This window comes from Megalobrama amblycephala, linkage group LG11 (genome assembly GCF_018812025.1).
Source record: "Megalobrama amblycephala isolate DHTTF-2021 linkage group LG11, ASM1881202v1, whole genome shotgun sequence".
Taxonomy (NCBI): domain Eukaryota; kingdom Metazoa; phylum Chordata; class Actinopteri; order Cypriniformes; family Xenocyprididae; genus Megalobrama; species Megalobrama amblycephala.
In genome coordinates this window covers 8,336,201-8,361,083 of record NC_063054.1, presented here as the reverse complement: position 1 = coordinate 8,361,083, position 24,883 = coordinate 8,336,201, and the positions used below count along the sequence as shown (strand labels likewise).

The window sequence follows — 24,883 nt, the reverse complement described above, 5'->3', positions numbered from 1 at the left end:
TGTGGTTTTTATGATGCCCAGATTTTTTTTTTTTTTTTTTTACTGGTTTCTCATTTTGCACACAGAAGGTGAGGCAGCCAAATGACCTTCAGAATGAACGATGTTATTGAATAAAGAACCTCTTGCTTCTTTATTGCTTGCTCTCTCTCACACACACATTTCACTTCAACAGAGCACAAATCACCAAAATCTCTCCTGTTTCCAAAGCCTCAAAGACAATTAACCTCCCCTACAAAGACACACACACACACACACACACACACAGAAAAACAGACATAAATACACACAGACAACAGAAAACTGCAATGAACTGCAGTCGACCCAGGCAAAAAACAAAAACATCTGGCTTCTGTTCCAATTAACAACCTCTACTGAGATCAAAAACTCTTTAGCAGCATCAGCAGAGTTGATAAAAACCTCCATCAATTAAAACCAATAATAGTATAGAAAAACAGGGCAAGACTGCCAGTTCACTGATATCATTTCATTATTCTGCTCAAATCAAACAAACCTTTCCATTCCACCCAGGTCATTGAGGGTCAGAGCGTGCTTATGAGCACCTATAAAAAGGGTAATGGGGTAGTACAGAGAGTAAATCGGTATGCATGTAGGTTGGAAAAAGCTACGCAATTTCACACATCACTCTACAAGACATTTTCATGAAGTTTTAGTGTTTTAATGCATGCACTAAAGGCTCTGGTCTGCATTACAGCCGTGAGCTCATATTGCTGCCATACAGGATCATACTGCACATGGATGTGTCTTCTGTACACTCAAATCTGAACCTTATTACTGTTAACATTCTTACAGAGGCACACTTTCGACTACAGGCAATAAGTCTGGTCAACCTTGCAGCATTTTTTGCCAGAAACCAACCATTTAGACAGGAAGAGGCCATATGACGAGTTTGACAAGTAAAGATACCAACCAAAGTTCACTTTTTATGACTGTTAAGGGGTTGAAATTAGATAATTCTATAAAAAACAAAGCAACATAAATAAATGTTTACCACATGTATGATATAATATATATTAGGGGTGTAACGGTACATGCACTTGTCCCGAACCATTACATTTCAGTGCATGCAGTCAGGCGACAAATACAGTCAGTCACAGGCGATTTACACTCCAATGCAGAAGGAGGCGTGTACGGTAATGCAATGCTGTTTGCTAACCGCCACATCAGGAAAAGCTGCAGAAGAAGAACAGATGATTTATGCAACCAGTTTTTCAATGGCGGAAAGACATCAATAAAACACCTTGAGAATAATATCTCACGTAGCATTACATTTACCTCAGGCAAGTCATTTATGTCCACAGCATGTTCGTTCACTAGAGAAATGAACTACCATTTCACTAAATATATGAACTATTATTAGCTTATATATTCTTTATATTTACTTGACTAGTTAGTAATGTCTTAATTATTTCATATACGTTTAAATAAATTTGTTATGAAAACAATTTATGACAGTAACTGTGACAGTAATTCCATTTGAATTGGAGAAAATTACTTTAGTAGCTTTTACAAACATTAATTATACTTAATTTATACAGTGAAGACAATTCAGTGTTATTTTACATTTGATTATTAAATTTCTGTTCCTAAATACTGTTAGACTTACATGAAAAACAGGCAAAAGAACTGTTTATTTCATTTGTATCTTTGTTCTATTGGTATTTATCTATGCTAGTCATTTATGTTCTATGCAGATTCTCTCCCCTTCAAAATCAGTTTAATCATTTGAATGATTAATTCTTTCCAAATAGAGCTATTCATCTGGTGAAACTGTTTTCATATCACAATATATATTGCAGAAAAACTAAATACTGCAATGTAAATTTTTTCCAATATCGTGCAGCCCTAGTTTTGAATGTGATTGCATGTCTGGAGCTGGTGTGCTGCTGATGGCTAACAACAAACTTTTGCTTGTATATACTCGTGTACTCTATGTTCATTTTTTGTTCTTCCTTGTCAACCGTTCATCATCTTCAAATTATTTTATATCGAGTATTATTTAAAGCTTTGATTCAGATATGATAAAGATTTTTCACCCGGGCACGCGAGTGCAGGAGAGACCTGAACATCTCACGATGCTATCTGTGTTTAAATTAAACTCATTTATACCTTGTCAATTTAAACATTCAACCGTAAGAGGACTCGCGCAAATTCTCTTTCAAGTCTTGCACCTAAACGGACAAATTTACACAAAAATTATGTCAACATGCCCATCTTAGTATCCTAACAAACATAGTAGGTTATGTCTTAAGAGAAAAACGAGACAGACAACGCATGTGTATCAGTATCAGTGTACTGGATCTTTGAATTACGTCTTAAAGGGACAGCAGTCTAATATTCCTGCTCTCTGTGTTTTTAATGTTAAAACGACAAAAGATGAAGAAATCACTCTTGACTAAATATATTTTGTAACTTCAATAATGTTACATCTTAATTTAATTATTCCAAAAAGTTTATATGCAGTGTTATTTTATATTTGATTACTTTATTCAATTTCTGTACCTGAAAGCTACTGTTAGATACCTGAAAAACCTGTAAAGCATTGTTTATTTTATTTGTATCTTAGCTCTCGTGTATTTATTTGTGGTGTTTATTGTAGTTAGATTATTTGTTTTTATTTTCTTCATCTTTATTTGACAACTGTCCTATTTTTTTACTGAACATAGCACATACCGAACCGTGAGTAATCTGAACCATTCCACCCCTAACCAGAACCATAACATATTTGTCAAAATAAGAATAAATCAACACTATAATTTGTCCTAGCACCAACACAAAAATGTTATAAAGGGGAAATATCAGAAACAACATAATACAGCAGTAGCTTGACATTTACATCCATATTACGTCAACCTCGGCTTTTTACTCTCTCATGTTACACCATAACACAAATGCATGTGCTGCCAGATTCAGAGAAAGTGTCAATAATCCTTCAACAAATCCCTTCTACAGAAAGCTAAAACAGCCAACATCCAGATATACTCAAAGCGAGACAGAAAGCCAGATCTGATCCAGAAAATCCAGAAAGAATCGTTATCTATACGTGTAATTTGTCGACTGATACGAATGTTGGCTAAACCGATTCCAGACATTTTAAAAATCTGAGGTTAGTTCTGTATCGTCTTTCAGAGAACCAGATCTTCAAATTTTCAAAAAAGGGGACCTGAAATTTCACCCTCTGTTCTCTAAGCAAGCGTGTACGCATCCAAAACACTGCTGCCAAGACAATCAAAGCCAAACAGCGCTGTATAATCAATCAAACCGTCCAAAGACAGAAATCGGTAGACATAATTACACAAATGACTGTAATTACCATAAATAATGACAAAAAAAATTCAAGCCAGCCACAATTTCCCACAAACGCATTAAACAAAATCACACAACATTTAGTTCCCCTCATTCGCCTTGATTTTGTCTCTTATAGTCAGAAAAAAAAATCCCCAAACGCAACATTAGTATTCGATGTGTGGTAGCCTCATCAAATGCTTTATAAATCACAGTCTGTGTGGCTTAAAGCCCAACCTTACAGACGGTGGATAAAACATGCCTGCGCCAATAAATCGTTCAAAGAGGAGAGAGAGAGAGAGAGAGAGAGAGAGAGAGAGAGAGAGAGAAAGAGGGTGGACAACATGGAGGGCAGTGAATGGAGAAAGAGGCCCAGATGTCAATAAGCAAAATAACTGCCATTATTTATTTGGAACTCTAAATAGCTATGGGTTTCAGGTCATTCAAACCCTGTATTTCTTTGTTCTGTGGAACATAAAAGAAAATATTTTGAAGAATGTTGGTAACCAAACAGTTTTAGTGCTCTAAAGGTGATGATACATGGGGCAACTTTTTGAGAAATGTTGCTGGGCAATGTTGCCGTCAACAGGCAACCTGATGAGACTCAGGGCAACTAATCAGGGCAACTAATTAGGGCAACAGACAGTTGGCAGCAACTAATCAGAGAGGAGCAAATCTATTGCCAACCCAATAAATACTTTATTATAAACACTTGTTAGGCACTTTATTTCAACTTTTCAAATATTTTCGTACTTTTTATTAAAAATAAATGCCTTTCCAATCTGATTTGTGATAGGAAAAGGGAGAAGAGCGAGTTCAGCAAAAGGCGGATTCGAACCCGCGTTGATCGCATCAGAAGCAACATTCACGTGCCATACGCCCTACAGTCTACGCTACTACAGACGTTAAACAGATCCCGTCTTTTCAGTATTTAACTGAAAAAATTCAATGGCTTCAGTGCTTCCCACAGGTTTGAAATATACTTGCGGTGGTAGCCGGGCGAAAAATCCTCCTATTACCCACCACAGCACAAAAACGGTCTACTACATGTGACAAACAAATAATGTGTGATTTTTAACAGTATTTTTATTTATTGAAATGAATTTTAATTACGTAGCATATTACATTTAATTACATACTAATATTATGCATTATTATGTATTGTAAATTATGCAAAATTACAGCATTTAAATAGTTCTCCTTTTCCTATGTTCTCCTTGCTGTCATATAGTGTCTCTCTCAGTGAATGGGACACAGATTAATATGTGTGTCAAATAATGTTCTTAGTCTTTTCTTCCTGTGGGGGAGACTACAATAATTTACTATGAATTAAATGGAAATCAAATTAAATACAATTTATTGTGTAACCAAAATACCAATAATGCCCAAAAGAAAAAGAAAAAACTTTTAATTGTGTGACTTTTAATTATAAACAAGCCCGAAATACACCGGGACTCTTATTTTGAAATGTCTGTACTATTGCAGGCTGATCCTTCATTTTATATAAAAGCCATAAAGTAGACATTGTAATAATTCATCAACTTGTGTTCATTAGCAATCGCTTGGCATAAATCTGCGCTTTTCATTGATTGAGAATCACTTTGAAGCAGTCTGAAGCGCTGTTGCGCGAGCTTGTAGAACCCGCAACAGCGCCGCCTAGTGACTTTGCAAAATGCAGCGCCTGTGGGAATGTTAGCGGGAGTAAACAGTTCTGACGCACACGTAACGAGCAGGTATGAAACGACTAGTTTATCGATTGCGGATGGTTTCATTATCTTGCGCGGATATAAAAGTATAAGTGTATAAAAATAATAAAAGCAAAAATGTGTCTCCAAATATACTTGGGCGGCCGTTATTATACGTGGGCGGCCCGCCCAAGTAAAGCCTATGTGTGGGAAGCACTGGGCTTTATTACAACTTACACGCATTACTTTGGACAGTTGTTGGTATTTTAAGCAATATATGAGGTAAATTCCCTGTTTTGGGCCACCACCTTGTTTGAATTTTTTCTGAAATCTGATTGGAGGATCTCAAAAAATTGCCCACGTATCCAGACATAAATTTGTTGCTCATTCTCAGTGGGAAAGTGCCCAAGCAACGCTGCTCTGCAACATTGCTCAAAAAGTTGCCCCGTGTATCATCACCTAAAGTATCCAGATAGAAATTTGTTGCCCATTCCATCGGTGCTACAGCCTCATGGGCAGTGTGCTGACATAGTGCCATTGCGCTTCGGGTGACCAGAGTTCGAATCCCGGCACGCTGACCTTTCCTGATCTCATACACCTCTAATACTTCGCTTCCTGTCTGCTTAGTGCTTACTGTCCTGTCATAATAAAGGCAAAAATGCCAAAGAAAAAAAAAGAAAAAAAAAAAAGAAAATTGTTGCAATTGTATTCATATTTTTGTGGCAGATGCCGTTTTTATTGAGATGGAGATTGATTTGTTTATGATGCTGCAATAGTGACATAATGCTTGTGCTGCAATGAAATGTGCTGTTTGTCTCAAATATTAAAAAAAAAACCCCAGCTAAATAATCCCTCTGTCAAGACAAAACATTTAAAATATACTACTACTACTACTACTACTAGTAGTAGTACTAGTAGTAGTAATTGTAGTAATAATAATATTAATAAAAATTCAAAATAATTTTTTCACAGCCAGATTTAAACATTTATGGTTAGGTTTTTTCCCCAAATGCATTGGCCACTGGCAAAAAGTTAATTTTAGACCTTGCATTGATCTTAGAAGCTTGTGTGTATATACTTAGTCCAATAGAAGCCATGGATGAAGAGCCCTGAAGCACAGAAATATTTCACTGTGTGCTTACTGCCCTCTGCTGGGAAACTCGGGAACGGCCACAGAGGTTGACCGTAAATAAACCTGGTCCAAAAATCACATGCAATTTTGTTATTAGAGGCTGGATTCACTGAACTAAATGTAACACACTGTGCAAGGCTGTTTAGTCAATGACGGCACTATGAGTCAGTCACACAGTACTCACACAAAACAAAGGCTTTCTGCCATTTCAGTTAGTTTCCTTTAAGGAAACATTTGCACACATGCAAACGGATTTGGTTCAGGACCCATACTTTAGAAAACGCTGACCAAAATAAACACTCTGCAAGCACCAAATGAGAGGGAAAAAATGCCTTTGGCATGTAAGCACATAGTTACTCACCAGCTGGCTGCTAACTGTATTAGTAACTGCAACACTATATGATTTAAGCAGTCTGACCTCACTTATGTAAGTGCAGTGAGCAATTCAAATTAAATTACAGATCTACTAAAGAAAACATCTGTTGCAACTCACACACCTTCTATGTTCCAACAACTTTTCTCACAGTGGAAAGTTTACCATCAGAGGTTTATCTATTTTTTTCTTCAATGTGATGACACAAACGGCGATCGCTTTAAAGTCATGAAATGGAAATTTCAACTGGCTTTTCTTCTTTATTGTGATTTATATATCCAAGGGAGAGAGCTTATTTAAAGAGCCAAACAAAAAGTCGCTGTTTGAATTTAAATAGGCAAATGATTAAGAGTCTATGATTGGATCATTACTGCGGTGATTCTTATGTTTCTATATGTTTGGCAACAACATTAACCTTAACCTTTTTTCTTTTAACCTTAACTGATGGAGTGTGTAGCTTTTATTTTCTTAAATAACCATGTAGGAAGACACATCATGGCCATATTTCAGGATGACAATATCAAGATTCATCAGGCTCACACATGAACTGGCACCTCTGAGTCCAGACCTTAATTTCATTGAAAGTCTTTGGGATGTGCTGGAGGAGACTTTACAGAGTGCTCACCACTAGCATTGTCAATACAAGATCTTGACCAAAAAATGATGCACCTCTTGATGGACATAAATGTTGTGATGTTATTAATATTAGAATATCTAATAACAGTATTAGTCATTATAAATGTATTTTTATACGTTATACAATAGGAAATAAACAAGCAAGTTCAGTCAAAAGTACAAAAGCAGAGCTAGTTATAGTACAGGATTTCACTTAAATAAAAATATAAAGTTACGAAACTTATCTTTGCCCTCAGCCAAATCGATTTTCTGTGGAACAAGTAATAAATTAATCAGACCAAAGCAGCAAATTCCTGAAGGACTGGCCGAGATAAAGCTGTTCTCGGTGGGTACACGAGTGCTGCACACGAGCGTACATCTCCGAAAACGTCTAAACAAATTGTCAAATGGGCGTTAAGTTGCATATTGAGGTCTAAACAACTACATTCTCACCTAAAAAAACTCTTAAAACAACTGTGACGAGCAGGGCGGGCGAGAGCCGTGAGGGAACGGCGCGAGGCCGGTGACGCGAGTGATAATGAGCGTCACCTGCGAGGCGTGCCGGCCTCGAGTCTCTCACGGAGGAGCTCCGGAGGCATAAAAGGAGGAGCGACATCAGTGAAGGACGAGAGAGGACCAGGCCTGGACTTTATGTTATGTTTTATTATGTTTGTGTGGCCGGCAGACGTCCGCGAGGGTCTGCCGGCATTACTTTCGTTTTGTTCTTTGCTTATTTTGAATTAAACTTTTGTTGAACGTTCGCCGGTTCCCGCCTCCTTCTTCCCACATCTACTGACCACGTTACATTGGTGCCGAAACCCGGGAGGAAGGAGGGACATGCTGTCGGAGAGCCCTCGCTGCTGAGGGGGATCGCGGTGCTGCGGAGTTCGGGCAGCGCGGGAGTGTGAAGACCGCGAGAGGCTGCCCGAGGCGGTGGTGCTGGAGCCTTGTGAAAGGTGGGACGGAGACCCGGATGCCGTGCTCCTGGGATGAGGTGGGGTGGCTGCCGTCCTGGACCTGGAGGGAGCGGAGGAGTCGCCGCCGTCTGCCGTGGGCCGGAGCCTGCTGCCGTCCGCCATGAAGGGGAGGAGCAGGGGACGGGGGACTCGCTGCCGGCTGCCCTCAGTCGGAGGAGCCATCGCCGGCTGCCAGGAGGCGGTCGAGGATCGGGCCGTCCACCGAGCGTCCAGTGCCACCGCATGGCACCGCGAGGAAGAGCCTCCCGGCTGGCTGAGGACCGGGCGGCAGTGTGTCTGGGAACCGGACCAAGAATTTTTTTTTTTCTTTCTTTTTCCTCTCTCCCCTCTCTCGTCCTGTCGCTCCCTTGCTTCCGTCTCCTTTCTCTCGTCTCGTCTGTCCTTACCCCCAGGTGCTGCGGCCGCCGAGACAGGCCCCGGGGGGGAGTAAGCGCAGTCGCGGGAGTACCCCCCGGCCTGCGAGGGGCGTTGGGGGTATGTGACGAGCAGGGCGGGCGAGAGCCGTGAGGGAACGGCGCGAGGCCGGTGACGCGAGTGATAATGAGTCCCTCACGGAGGAGCTCCGGAGGCATAAAAGGAGGAGTGACATCAGTGAAGGACGAGAGAGGACCAGGCCTGGACTTTATGTTATGTTTTATTATGTTTGTGTGGCCGGCAGACGTTCCGTCACACAACAACAATAGTATTTGTAAAATTATGGTTTGCTCATCTGCCATGACACTCGCTGTGAGAGAAATGCTGCAAGCGGAGTGATACAAATGATATACACACATATGGGGCATTCCAAAAACATATAAAATACAATTTTAAAACACTGTTTTTAACTGTTTCAAGGGGTGGCAAAGTGTAACTTTTGGACCCAGTACATTAGTGACACAATGAACAAAAGACTTACCTCGGGTTGAATGGCTTTGAACACTGGAGCATCCATAAGAGTGATCTGACCCTGCGGAAGAACACAGATGACATCAGCACAACATTATCATAGCAGAATATGCCTTTTTTTTTTTTATAGGTAAAGCATTTCACATTGATTTTTGAACTTTTTTTTTCTTCAGGTCAGTGTCTCCAGATTTGAAATGCTGTGCATATGTATATATTACAGTAGAGTTTCTGGATTTATTGGCTTATTTGAAACAACATGCATTCTCAACGTCACTATCCATCCTTACATGAGAGTGCGTGAATACTCTACACGCCGTCTAACAGACACATAAATAATAAATCATCTTTTGTCCACTGCTCAGTTGCCATTCACAAGACATTTTTCACGCATGCATGAATGTCGTACATGTGGGGTCACCGTGGAGAGTATGTGTGCATAAATAAAACACACTTCAGTGCAGGCTTGAGACTGAGACTGGGATGATGTGCTGTATATAGGTTAATGGGTTGGGCCATTAATAAATAAAGCACAGAAAGAAACTCTGTACCCCAGATAGAGACACTTTCAGGAAGGCGTGTGCAGAATCAGGTCATTGCATTCACATCAGGTGTACTAGTGGTCAGAAACACAGAGAGCGTCCCCTGGTGACACTACGAGATATATCACAGGTATATATTACACTGTTTCCACCGGTAACATAAGCTTTGCTTGTTTTGGACACCAGAATCTAGAATCTTTTGCATTTCGTAGCAGGTCAGGTTGTCTCTATAATCATGTAACATACTTAATTTTGCAAAAATTGAATGGTGAAAACCACTCACATTTACATATCAACACTATTTCAGTATTCAGCAATAGGTTAGGTAAAAATATTGGTTTTATCTTCATTTAATAAATCTGATATTAGGATTTTTTTTTGGAAATTTCAAAATGTTCACTGAACATTAATTGTAGTGCATCTCCCATCCAGCAGATGGCACAGAATGCATTGCAGACCATGAAAGCCAACCACAAACCTCGCCTCTCTTTAAAAAAATAAATGGCGTAGTGTGTAACTTTCTCCAATTAACCCTTTGTGTTATATTTTCCTGCCCATCGACCCTTCAAATCGAATCAAAATCAAACTGAATCGAGAGCTTCCAAGTCTGAATTGAATCAAATCAGTGATATATACAGCCCTATTCAGTTATTTGACCTGTATCAAATAATCGGTAATGTAAACTATGCCTTGTCACATGTAAAGAGATTAGCCAATCATAACCAAGATCATTTACATATAGAAGTCTTAAAGGTACAGTAGCAAAAACTACAAATTTAATTTTGAGGGTTATAAAGGAGGTTGTAAATGACCGTGAAAAACTTAATTATGAGTGTTTGTGGTGTAAGAAACTTTGAGCAACATAAGTAAAGTAAATGGGCTTCAGGGAGAAATAAAAACAGATCGTTGTCGGATTAAAGCAAGTATGAGTCAACAAGAGGATGTGTATCTTTTCCTCAAGTTCTTAAAAGAGTTCAGCTGGGAGTTTAGATCGAGTCCATGAATTACCAGAGAGGAGAGTTTGATAGCCTTGCTCAGATTCTGGTTTTTAATTCAAGCTCCAGAGAGCACTGCGGCCCGCAAGAACGTCTGCCAAATGACCATTAATTATTACTGAAACTGTGCTGAAGTATTTACTCCTCTCTGTCTGCCCTTCATCTCTTTCTGTTTTCCATGTGTTTTTCTTATGTTTCTTTGGCTCCGTTTACACTTGGTACCAGGGCTACTGATACAAATCACAGGGGAACATTTTTGTCATTTCAAACTAGGGGTGGGAACCTTTTGAAATCTCATGACTAAAATTGATTCTTGGGGTCACGATTCACTTAAAAATCGATTTTTCGATTGTGGTATCGTTTAAAGCCCTTTGAAGCTGCACTGAAACTGTAATTTTGACCTTCAACCGTCTGGAGGCCATTGAAGTCCACTATAAGGAGAAAAATCCTGGAATGTTTTCATCAAAAACCTTCATTTCTTTTCGATTGAAGAAAGAAAGACATGAATATCTTGGATGACATGGGGGTGAGTAAATTATCAGGTGTTTACATGCTGCCGTTGGTTAATCAAGTTTTGATGGATGAACTCACGGTTCAATTAGTCTCTTGTCATGTCAAAAGTGATAATACTTTTCAGTTTTATGCACGTCGCCATCTTTAATATTACGCTGGTAACTGTAGTTATGGTTACTAGTAAGAGAATACAGGCTTGACTCTCATTGCACATTCAAACAGACAGTGTTCCAGATGCTACTGTAAGTTTCTGTGTGAACGAGACATTTCGAGATTCACGCCTGTAAGTAAATCCAGTTGTCAGTCCCCAAAACGTACAGTGTGAACGTGGCCATAATTACAATACCCATTTTAGTTTACAGAACAACAGTAAAATAGTTGTTCTACAACTAATACAAATAATAACTTTGTTTGCTTGTTTGTTTTTGATTTAACTCCATGCCAGCTATCTCGGCTACATTCATGGCGAGAAGGAGATTTTTAGAAAATGGAATAAGATGAAGAAATTAAAATAGTTTTTTAAATTTGATAATGGATTAAAAAAATTCTAAAAATAAATCTGGCCTTACTTCATTAAAAATCTTTTCATAAAAGTCAACAGAAAAATACAGAATTCTAACAGATTTCAAACTATCACAATCCATCAAAATATGTTTCAGTGATAATGGATTCTGGCCAAGGTTATTATAGTTTTGCATTTTTCATTAGTTTTTATTTTTATTTCGTTTTGACTTTTTGTTTTCAAATTCAGTTTAGTTTTAATTAGTTTTTAAAGTGGGTTTGCTAGTTTAGTTTAGTTTTTATTTTTTGAAAATGCTTAGTTTTAGTTTAGTTTTTATTAGTTTTAGTGTTAGTTTTAGTCTTTTTTTGTAATTTGGGTTATTTGTCAGGGGCAAGATTCAAAAAGGTCAGAAAAAGTATTGTGTAATAATAACTCAACAAAAACATCATACAATTTTAGAAAATATTCATTCAAAAATAAAACCAGTACATAAAATGTACATATGGGCACAAATATGTAAACAGTCTCAACACTCCGCAGTAAGTGCAAAATGTGTAAGTGACGTGTGCCAGTAAAAAACCTAAAGAGCCAACAGACTAAAGAAGACATACATGAACCGCATGTAGCCTTTTCAACCCATTTTTAAGCCACAACAAGACATTTCTGTCAGATTGTCAGGGAGCTCAATCTGAGAAAAGAACATGACAAATAACAAAAAAAAAAAAAAAAAAAAAAAAAAAACTTTAAATACAGCTTTTCAAATTTTCTTAGTGTGTGTGTGACACCTTCACAAAATTGCCAAAAAATCTACCAAAAATCTACACATCTTCCATACAGAATTCACACCCTATACAAATACCACAGCTGTACAATTTTCACACCCTATACTAAATTTACAATAGCCTACTCGTCTGGATTGAAGCAGCAAACATTCAGTGTAAAGGCCAATTCACACCGCGCCAACAAACTCGTCTGTTGGAGTTTGATCGGATCGGTGTGATACCCCTGTTGGCGTTGGTCTGAGTCGGTTTTTACCAGACTGAACATGTTTAATCGGCGTTAGTTTGGTAGTCTGAGCATCCAAGAAACGGCAACCAACTCTGACGTAATCTGACCTGACTACGAACCGTTGCCATGACGATGAGGCAAGTCCCCTGCAAAGACAGCTGTTTGATCGCGCCCGCGCCTCACGCACACACAACAAATCAGCGGAAATGTGACATCGTAGCTTGTTCGTTATGAAAAATAAAATACAGTTAAAAAAAAAAAATGAAAACATACAAAAGGTACAATAGTCCATAGTGCAATCCTTGCCATTCAGCAAGAGCACGTTAAGAGAGGTAACGTTAACCACCATGAGCAATGCAGGTTTACCTTCAGTGACACTAAAACTCTGTAAACTTGATTTTTTTCTCACAGTAATTTTCATTTTGGGTGAACTATGCAAACACATTTGGATTGAAGCAGCAAATATTCAGTGTAAGAGTAAACAAATGACATTATTTAATATTTGAATCACAGCTGAGCTTATATAGTGTTTTGACATCGACAACCCAAATGCATTTTACCTCAAACTTGCGTCTAGTTAACGTGCTGCAGTAGCAATCGCTTCTCGCGTCGACATTAACACGCTGACAAAGTTATATTCAGAATTAAAAATATTTTTATACCACTTTTTAATGTGTGTTTGTGTAAAGGTGTTCACGAGATACCAACCTTTAGCGAACTTGCTTTCAAAGTCTCATGGAGACGCGGTGTGCACTGACGGGAGGGGCTGTGTGTGTGTGTGTGTGTGTGTGTGTGTGTGTGTGTGTGTGTGCGCGCGTGTATGTGAGAGACGCAGGGAAAGGAAATGCAGCTAAACGTTATTTGCTCTATGAAATACATTGATGAAGACGAAAACTAAGGACATTTAATCTATAATTTTATTTTATTTTAGTTAGTTTTGCCAAACACACATTACAGTTTTAGTTAGTTATCGTTTTTTTTGTAATGCCTCGTTTTTATTTTATTTCAGTTAACGACAATGTTTTTTCCCACCTAGTTTTCGTTTTTTCGTTCGTTTTCGTTAACGATTATAACCTTGATTCTGGCACAAGGGGCATAAAGGAGGATCTTCACCCATTAACAGAAACATAAGGGTTAGTATGGAGTGCTCTATTCGACAACGCGTGTAGATAATATGATCCCAGCGATTTTCAAAGTGGACACACAAATAATAACTACTACAGCTTAAATATACGGAAGCCCTAAATGGATTATTATTTTTTTTCTATCTTGTTTTCTCGTGATCTCGAGATAACAAAAGTTGTTTTGTCGTGATCACGACTTAAAGGTGCCCTAGATTATGTTTTTAAAAGATGTAATATAAGTCTGAGGTGTCCCCTGAATGTGTCTGTGAAGTTTCAGATCAAAATACCCCATAGATTTTTTTTAATTAATTTTTTTAACTGCCTATTTTGGGGCATCATTGTAAACGCGCCGATTTTATGCTGCGGCCCCTTTAAATACCGTGGTCCACACCCACAGAGCTCGCACTTGCCTTGAACAGTGCCTTAAAGTTTACACAGCTAATATAACCCTCAAAATGGATCTTTACAAATTTTTCGTCATGCATGCGGCATGCATGCATCGGATTATGTGAGTATTGTATACTGTTATATTGTTTACTTCTGATTCTGAATGAGTTTGAGGCTATGCTCCGTGGCTAACGGCTAATGCTACTCTGTTGGAGGATTTATAAAGAATGAAGTTGTGTTTATGAATTATACAGACTGCAAGTGTTTAAAAATGAAAATAGCGACGGCTCTTGTCTCCGTGAATACAGTAATAACCGATGGTAACTTTAACCACATTTAACAGTACATTAGCAACATGCTAACGAAACATTTAGAAAGACAGTTTACAAATATCACTAAAAATATCATGATATCATGGATCATGTCAGTTATTATTGCTCCATCTGCCATTTTTCACTATTGTTCTTGCTTGCTTACCTAGTCTGATGATTTGGTTGTGCAGATCCAGACGTTAATACTGGCTGCCCTTGTCTAATGCCTTTTATAATGTTGGAAACGTGGGCTGGCAAACACAAATATTGGGGGCGTACACCCCGACTGTTACGTAACAGTCGGTGTTATGTTGAGATTCGCCTGTTCTTCGGAGGTCTTTTAAACAAATGAGATTTACATAAGAAAGAGGAAGCAATGGGGTTTGAAACTCAATGTATGTCTTTTCCATGTACTGAACTCTTGTTATTTAACTATGCCAAGATAAATTCAATTTTTCATTCGAGGGCACCTTTAAATCTCTGCTCTAAATGACACAAATATGCCAATAGGTGGCAGTATATTACCAAATATAACTGGTGATGCGCTGTAAATATCCACTTTACTGTATTAGATCATATTGGCTCAGATTGTACGAGTTTCGGACAGAGATAGTTTTCGTGATTGCTTTATTTTGTGCAGTATTGTGTGCCTTAAGCGATTAACTTAACTGTTAAATGACTGATTATAATTATTTTGCTTGAAAGTGTATCTGTTATCGTTCTGACTAGTTGCATGACTCACCACAGTTTCACAACCGCTATAGTTCGGTGTGATACTAAACTTATTGCTTACTAAAACGAATTTTGATGTCACCGTATAGTAGCCTATTCTATTTGAACCTTATTGTTTATCTTTAAGACGCTATTTGAATCATCGCAGTTTCAGTGTTCGGTTACCTAAATATGTCACTCAATGTATATTGATAAGAAATATGATTTATAGCCTTTGTCATTTAATTCAGTGATAGTGTGTAACCTTCTACATTTCTTTGTAGGAAACAACACACATACACATAAACAAGCTTCTCAAACAGCATCCCAAGAATTTTTTAGCCTATATCAACTGGATTACAGTTTTTTTGTTTTGTTTTTTGGAAATCTGGAGTATTGCACCTCTTTTTAATGGAAGATAGGAGGAAGACAGTTTAACGCACATGATATCACAGCCTATCCTACATGACAAATAAAAATAAACACATTATGTAATTATTTTTTTTTTTTTTAAATGAGTACGGAAAATAAAGTTGGTTTAATCTAAAAAGTTTTAGAATTATAGAATAATCTGGCATCCTTCTGAAGGCATTCTGCCTGCGCTTGAGATGCTCTGTTGAATATTATGTTAATTACACAAACAATATGTTAAGCGTACATTTATTGAACAGTGATTGATTAGCCTATATGTATTTATTTATTGTAAACTTTATTATTAAGTGAAGTAAACATTTAGCTGAAATATCCGCAAGATATAAGAGCGCATGATTTATCTGTCGATCAGATGCGCGTCAAAGTTGTGTTCGTTACTATAGCAACAGTAGAATCCGGGTACAGTGTGTTTCAGAATCAATCATTGTAAAAAGAACTTTTATGTCATGATCACGAGAAAACAAGATAGAAAAAATAATTTCTTTTTAATTTCTTTGCTTTCAAACATTAAATTATAGAGCTTTTATTTTGTCAGAAAAATGCAGGAAAACCTTAAAGCTTCTATTTTGTTGACAACATTTAGAAATGATTCTTGTTACAAAGTTGGGAAGAATCTTGGCTCAAGCTCACATTTTTTCTTTTTTTTTAACCTTGGATTTACGAATTCACATGGGTCATACTTCAGGTCGGAAAATATGGAAACATCTGTATAAATGTGGGACAAAAAAAAATATATATATCAAATCCCTGTTTAATACTAGGTGTAATCTGGGAGAATGAAATCTGAAAGAGTATACAAACAAACACATAAAGCTTCAGGCACACAGAGGCAAGTTCGACTTACTGCATATTCCTCTGGCGTGACCTTCAGCACGTCGAAGACCACGGCGTCAAAGCTCTTGAGCTCTGATGGGCCCTTCTCACTGAGGGACTCAGAACTGCTGCTCCTCTGGATGGAAAGACATGAAAACAATGACAGGATAAAGACATACAAATGAGCAAAAAAGGTTTTCATCATTAGATTACCTTAAAAAAAACAATTCAAGGTAAAGCAGGTAAACATTTTTTTTTTTATTAGCAATGATGTTTGAGTGTGAGCTGACCTCTGAGGCCGGGGTCGTGAAGGTAGAGACGCTGGGCTGGCCATTGGGAACGTCCATTATTACCAAACCATCAGACCATCAGCTCACTCACCATCGTCATCCTCATCAGCTCGCCTGTATGGCCCCCTGCACACACAAACACACACGGTTCAGGTAAGTTCAGGCCTGGATTGTGACTTGATTCATAAAGGCATAAAACTGCAATGGTATTTATTGTTTGAAATTCATAATAAAACTGACAGAATTTGAAAACTGAGATTTTGATTCATATTAAAAATAAAGCAGAAAGATTACTGGATGGGAGGCACGTTACAAATTAGGATGGGGCGATCTGATGATTTTATATGGTGATTGATTTGAAGACGTCCACACTCTAGTTTTAAAGCGAGATCGAGATCTTTTATGTTCTCGTAATAATGTTAAAGGTGCCCAAGAATGCTTTTTCACAAGATGTAATATAAGTCTAAGGTGTCCCCTGAATGTGTCTGTGAAGTTGCAGCTCAAAATACCCCATAGATTTTTTTAAATTAATTTTTTTAACTGCCTATTTTGGGGCATCATTAACTATGCACTGATTTTTTCAGCGCGCTGCCCCTTTAATTCACGTGCTCCCTGCCACACGAGCTCTCGATTATATTACAGCACATTTACAAAGTTCACACAGCTAATATAACCCTCAAATGGATCTTTACAAGATGTTTGTCATGCATGCTGTATGCATGCTTCGAATTATGTGAATAACGTATTTATTTTGATGTTTATATTTGATTCTCTATGAGTTTGAGGCTGTGCTCCGTGGCTAACGGCTAATGCTACACTGTTGGAGAGATTTATAAAGAATGAAGTTGTGTTTATGAATTATACAGACTGCAAGTGTTTAAAAATAAAAATAACGACAGTCTTGTCTCCGTGAATACAGTAAGAAACGATGGTAACTTTAACCACATTTAACAGTACATTAGCAACATGCTAACGAAACATTTAGAAAGACAATTTACAAATATCACTAAAAATATCATGCTATCATGGATCATGTCAGTTATTATTGCTCCATCTGCCATTTTTCGCTGTTGTCCTTGCTTGCTTACCTAGTCTGATGATTCACCTTTGCAGATCCAGACGTTACTGGCTGCCCTTGTCTAATGCCTTTCATAATGTTGGGAACATGGGCTGGCAAATATTGGGGCGTACACCCCGACTGTTACATAACAGTCGGTGTTATGTTGAGATCCGCGTGTTTTCCGGAAGTCTTTTAAACAAATGAGATTTACATAAGAAAGAGAAAGCAATGGAGTTTGAAACTCAATGTATGTCTTTTCCATGTACTGAACTCTTGTTATTCAACTATGCCGAGGTAAATTCAAATTTTGAATCTAGGGCACCTTTAAAATACAGCAATGACTGCCAACTAGATGGCTGAGCTGACTGGCCAAATTATATCACCCAAAACTACAATACTCTCACTTCAGTGCTTGGATAAGTTTCTGTTGATATACAATTTTTCACTATCACCCAACATAACGTTTCTCATTTATGCCAGAAAGTTCCACTGTCTCATTCATCAGCAGCACATTCATCCAACAGTTGTTTTTGTAAAACTTGAGGAAGACAGTAATGTTGTTGTGGAAAATGCTTTTTTTCTTCTTAAATGATCTTTTTGGAAGGAGTCTCGGTTTTCTCCTTGGCAGTGTTTTCTACAGGATTCTGGTTTCGCAGCAGAAATTGGTTCCATTTACATAATACAATACAATTAGGGCTGCACAATATTGGAAAAAAACTGACAGAGAGATATTTTTGTTTTTCTGCGATATATTTTGTGATATAAAAAAAAAAACAGATGACTTGAATAGCTCTATTTAGAAAGAATTAATAATTCTAGGATGATTGGGGTGATGTTGTAGTATAATGAACAAATTACAAATATAATAGAACAAAGATACAAATTAAATAAACAGTGCTTTATATTTTTCAGGTAAGTCTAACAGTATTCAGGTACAGAAATTACATAATCGAATGTAAAATAACAGTGAATAAATTAAATATAATTAAGCTGTGTTAAAACTACAAAAGTTAATTTTCTCTTTGTCTTTTGTTGTTTGATTAACAATCATGAACACAGAAAGCAGCAGGAATATTAGGCTGCTGTCACTTTAATACCAAATACTCAATTACACATCCGGTTTTCTTTCTCAATTGTTTAGTTCACTTAAGCCATAAGCAACTGTTTATGAGGATACTGTTTTACGTGCATTTTGACAATTTTTTTTTATATGTATGTGTCCATTCAGGCACAAATAGACATGGAAGAGAACAGCATTTGGTGTTCACATGCACCTGAGTGGCTCTCTGTGTGTGCACATAAAACAGCCGCAAGTTCAGAATAGAGTTCTCTTTCACGTATTTGTGCGCTAAAATGGTTTAAAATCGCTTGAATGTTAAAACTAGACCTAAAACACGTTCAAATGATAAACTTTCATTGTATGATTGTCAAACTTTGCAATTAATCCTAGAATCACGTGTGTTTTGAACAGCGGCATCTGGTCCGTACGGATTAACAATCCCAATACTTGACATCGCATATCCTGCGATGTGACTATTGCGGATGCACACATCACAATTTCAATGCTAAAACGATATATTGTGCAGCCCATAATATAATAGATAAAAGACAGTTAACCGTTTTTATTACATTGACTTTAAAGGTAGTGTAGGTCATTTTCTGAGAAGCTAGCAATAGCGATCTAGCTTACGAAAGCATAAGATCCCACAGTCCCTTCAGAGCGTCTCCAAAGCCACGCCTCCTCCAAAACACATGAATGCGCGCAGCAGGGAGCAAAAGCGTCATGAGAGACGGCGTTAAACAATCTCATGTCTCAAAGAACATAACATTATATTAATAATGAACATAAACAACTTAAAGAGCACTGACCTATATTCCAGATTCATTTCGGCATTGATTGTGTTGCCACTGAAACATAAATTCAAGGCATGAACCGCTCTGAGTATAACATCACGGGGTTCCATCTCTTACAAATTATGGTAGTTATGGCGTGAACACCGCATTAGCTCATTGTTTTGGTTCAGGAGGAACTGTAAAACGTGGCTGCTGTTTTGGTTGCGGTGTTCATGACCGGCCTCTGTTTTAACCCTGTATAGCATGAAATGCGCTGATGACTTATGTCTGAATGAACAAGGTGTGCGAGGGTATGTAAAAACATACGTTGACAGGCAGGTAGGACATCCTATCCAAGGGATACGGTTGGACAAACAATTGATGGTCCTACACCGTCCACAGATGATATAAATATAATAGCTGGGCAAGAATGCTATTTGAGTGACGTAAACATTCCTGTAAAATTTGCCTAAAAGGCATACCCAAAGTAAATTGCATGCTGTTCTTGAACCATTTGGAGTATATGCATGGTTTTGGTATCGCTGGAAAGGTATGTGTACCACGGGCAGTACAGTGGAACGCTAACAGGTTAATAATAAAATGAAAAGAAATATCTTATCATCCTCCATAACACAGTCACTGTTAAGATATCGTACAATCTGTAAACTCTTATTTGTATTCCAGAGAGCTCCATTATCAGCTCCGCAGTGGAAAATAAAACCACATCCGTACCGGCTGGGCTGGGCTGGGCTGGATCAGCACGGAAATGTATGGTAGAAAAGCAGCTTTTTATTCACGAATCAGGCTATAGAAGTTTGGCTGTATAACAGTTTTTGTGTGTAGCCAAAAACAACCCCATAGCAGGTCCAGTTATAGTCTTTGCATACACCACCCAATATTGTAACGCATTTAATTCAATACTGCAACCTGCACATTCAAAACTTGTGTAACGAAAGCCAGGAATACTAATGTTAAAATAGAGCAAACTAGGGTTGGGCGATGTCACCTAAATTGGTAGTTGACGATGTTTACAGTAAAACATCGCGATGGACGATGATATCGTTGGGTGGGGGTGGGGAGGGGATAATTTTAATTTTTAATTTAAATACATATAAGTACAAACAAAACGATACATTTAAAGTTTGTAGAAGCGACATTAACAATTCTTTCCATTATAATTAAAGGACACGTTTTATTCATATCAGATACACATTGTGTAAGTAACTTTAAAGTTTACTCTATTATTCCCCAGTTCACCGCTTGCTTACTTCGGGAGAATTGGATGAATTCACATGTTGTAAATCCAACAGAACCTGCGGCACAAACTAACATGGCGGCGCCCATAACGTGTAGCTCAACTAACGCAATCATTATAAAGGTGCTCATATTTGACAATCGGAATATCAGATATTTCATGTTACAGTTAACAAAATTGTGAATATTTTGAATAAAAAAGGAAAACTGAAATAAAAGCAGATCATCAGTCATACAGCGCTGCAGTGTGTGACATGACAAGCAATGACGCGTCACCATGGAAACAATAAAGCGATACATTCTAAATAACGGTCGCCAGAATATTTTAAATTTACGTGCGAAAGGGTTATTTTATTTCCCAACTAATGACTCATCCGGGCTTTCCAATAGGTATGCCTGACACGGTATTTTCACAGACTAACACACGTCATGTTTCTGGCATAAACTACAGTATTTAAAATAGCATATATGCATTAGTTATATTCTCAATTTAATTTACAGAGCAATTCCTGCAAAGATTTTATGTTAACTATAGTCTATAGAAGAGAGTGTGTCGACTCGCAAGACTCGCAGCGGACTGGGGTGGGGGCGTGGCATCACGATGGTGTCTCTCCATCGTGATGTCGGTCAGCCATCACGATGGATGATGATATCGTCCATCGGCACAACCCTAGAGCAAACTATGCGGATAGATTATTACCTGTGTTACACCGAAATTCTCTGTGATCGAGAGTGTTTCCTTAAAGGGTTAGTTCACCCAAAAGTGAAAATAATGTCATTTATTACTCACCCTCATGCCTTCGTTAATCTTCGGAACACAAATTAAGATATTTTTGTTGAAATCCGATGGCTCAGTGAGGCCTCCAACGCCAGCAATGACATTTCCTCTTCAATATTAATATTATAAAGCGACAAGAATATTTTTGGAGCGCCAATAAAACAAAATAACGACTTATATAGTGATGGCCGATTTCAAAACACTGCTTCAGGAAGCTTCAGAACGTTATGATTCTTCTGTCTTGAATCATAATTCGGATCGCGTGTCAAACCGCCAAACTGCTGAAATCACGTGACTTTGGTGCTCCGAACTGCTGAATCAACACGCTGATTCATTATGCTCCGAAGCTTCATGAAGCAGTGTTTTGAAATCGGCCATCACTATACAAGTCGTTATTTTGGGGGTTTTCTCGTCGCTTTATAATATTAATATTGAACCAGTTTACGCACATGAACTGATTTAAATATGTTTTTTGTACCTTTATGGATCTTGAGAGAAGAAGTGTCCATTGCTCCCTATGCAGGCCTCACGGAGCCATCGGATTTCAACAAAAATATCTTAATTTGCATTTCGAAGATTAAGGAAGGTCTTACGATTGTGGAACGGCATGAGGGTGAGTAATAAATGACAGAATTTTCATTTTTGGGTGAACTAACCCTTTAATTTGTATGAAGCTAACTGTGGGCTTAAAAAAAGCTTCGAAAAGGTTTAGCATCATTTCAGCAATGCTTTCCAGTCTTGAGTGCATCAGCAAAACATAACATAAAAGTGCATCGCTAAAAGCCTTACAATGCCATTTTTGACTGTGGATTTTGGACAGAAAAACTGATTTACAAACATGCTTAGAGATGCCTGAGGTCAAAGTGTATGTGTTTTAAAGTCAAAGGGGATCAAACATTAATCAAACAGCACATTGTCATGGCATAATACAGTCCTCAATGGAGGTTGTGTGGGTGATAATGAGAAAGGTTAAAGGATATCAGAAATTTGAAACTGCGCCACAACAAATCTGATCGGGGAATGCAGACCTCTAACATGCATTTCACGCTACTGCTTCGCTTGAACTGAGGCGCTACAGTGATCTGTCACGCCACATTAAAGAGTGAAAAACGGTATTTATTATTTGAAATTCGTAATAAAATTGACTAACTGAGACTTTGTTTCATATTAAGAATAAAGCAGAAATATTATTGCAATTATTGGATGGGAGGCACTCTACAAAATAATAGTAAAGTTTTATACACACATCTGAAAATGGCATAGACTAATGGTACGTTTACAAGACAATGATGTACTAAAAACAGAAAAGGTTTCTTTTGCATTTTTCACATACAGACGAAAGCACTGTCAAACTGATCCCCATTCACTTGGATCCGCGAAAACATATATAAACGTATAAACTCTGTATTCTGCTGCCAGGCCAGTAGTTGGCGATGTCACTTTGTAAAGAAACACTACGATCCTCATCTCTGAAACACACACACATTGGTCATGTTTGGTTGTGTGTGTTGTTAATCTAATGTTCTTGTGAAGCGATGTAACCGTACACCACTTCCAAAGAACAACGTGCTCAGCGACGTTGATAAACACTACAACTGCTGGCCTCACTATCAAAACACCGCAGTCAACATTTGGTTACACATGAAAAAAAACAAGCAGGTGTTCAGACAGTAATGGGACCGACAATGACAGCGTGTGTGTGTGTGTATGTGCGTTTTGCTCCGAGAGTGAACAGGTGCTACGGAGCCATTAGTATATGCATGTGTGTGATTTAGGGTTGTGTAGTAACAGGTGTTGCTGAGAGTTTGTTCGACTTTACGGCACTGCCAAACTGCAGACTAATCCTAATCACAGCTCTAATTCAGCCATCACACACAAACATGGCAAACAACACCAGCACAAATGCTTTCATTTGCCAAAAGGCAACAAAACAACAGCTTATATACACAAACACAGAGAGAACTCAATTACCGGGTATTTGTCAAATGCACATCGTGACGGCTCTGCTGTGTCCTCCCCTGCACTCGATCAGCTGTATTCACTCGAAATCCTCTGCTGAACAAAACCTGCCGTAAGAAGGATAAAGAAAACGAGAGAGAGAGAGAGGGAGAGAGAGAGAGAGAGAGAGAAGACGTTACCAAACCGAACACTTTTAATCTTATGACTAGAGGAGTTTTAAGTGACAAATAATACAGTTGCAGTGTTTAGCCTATATGGAGTTTTTTCAAATACAGTAAGGGGTTAACTTTTACATAGACTAACAAGTGTTCATTTGTTTGTTTGTTTTTTTTTTTTTTTTGTTTGTTTGTTTGTTTTTCATTTGGAGGTCACAAAACTATTTAGAAAACTTTTTAGCATGGCTTTGTTTGTTTCGTTACTTTTCAAGTGCCCTTTTAGTACAAATTTTATAGTTTTACCCTCATCCCCCCGATAAGAAAATCTATTAAATACAAAGAATATTAATAAATTACACATTTAAAACTATGATGCTCTAAACAAAGAATTAAATGAACTTTAACAAATTCAGTGTTTATTGTGCAAAAATGATCATATCGATTTGTGACTGCAATTGTGACTGCAATTTTTCCCCCCAAAACTTAGTATACTTGGTTATAAATTGTTCACAAACTATTAAAAAAAATTGGAAATTGAAATAAAGCTAAAACTTGAACTAAACAAAAATGTTACCATGTTGAACTGGACATAAAAAACTAAAAACTGAAAAAAAATATATAATAATAATAATAATAATAATAATAATAATAATAATAAAAAACCTAAATAACAATACTTAAAAACAGCAAAAGCAAAACAAAATGACAAAAAAAATACAAAAAATGAAAACTGAAAAAATAAATAAATAAATAAATAAATAAATAAAAGCTAATTCAAAATATTTTTCAAAATATAACAGTAAATAAATAATGCTAAAATGATATTGTTTGCAACACTGAAGACCTTGCAAAGAAATATGAGAACTGAAGAACTTTGAGATGTGTGATGAAAAAGTAAACTCAAGGTAAATATCACTTGTGAATGTGAGCAGGATATTTTATTTAAAGGGATAGTTCAACCGAAAGTGAAATTTTGTCATTTACTCACGTGTTGTTCCAAAACTTACTGACTTTCTTCTGCGAAACACAAAAGAATCTATTTTGAAGAATGTTGGTAACCAAACAGTGAATTCTTCCACAGCATGGAGGGTGAGTAAATACATTTTCAGTTGAGGGATAGGGTGAACTATCCCTTTAATTGAGTAGGCTATATTTAGGATCAATAAAATCTGCCATAGCAAGACACAGAAGTCTGTTTTTTTTTTTTTTTTTTTGGTAACCACAAAATGAATGGTGATTTGGGATGTGG

General features: G+C 37.5%; 1 protein-coding gene across 4 annotated transcripts in view; it reads right to left on the bottom strand.

The window, feature by feature from the left end:
* The window catches only part of ralgps2 (Ral GEF with PH domain and SH3 binding motif 2), a 178,574-nt gene that overhangs the window by 104,438 nt on the left and 49,253 nt on the right, over positions 1 to 24,883 (bottom strand). For 3 of the 4 annotated variants that reach the window (XM_048208550.1, XM_048208551.1, XM_048208552.1), the window contains exons 2-5: positions 23,492 to 23,586; positions 16,596 to 16,721; positions 16,337 to 16,441; positions 8,981 to 9,031 (exon numbers count right to left, since the gene is read on the bottom strand). In XM_048208550.1, coding sequence (XP_048064507.1) covers positions 8,981 to 9,031; positions 16,337 to 16,441; positions 16,596 to 16,652 — 213 coding nt within the window. In that variant the 5' untranslated portion in view covers positions 16,653 to 16,721; positions 23,492 to 23,586. The remainder of the gene's footprint in view (positions 1 to 8,980; positions 9,032 to 16,336; positions 16,442 to 16,595; positions 16,722 to 23,491; positions 23,587 to 24,883) is intronic. The other variant, XM_048208548.1, reaches the window with a different exon arrangement.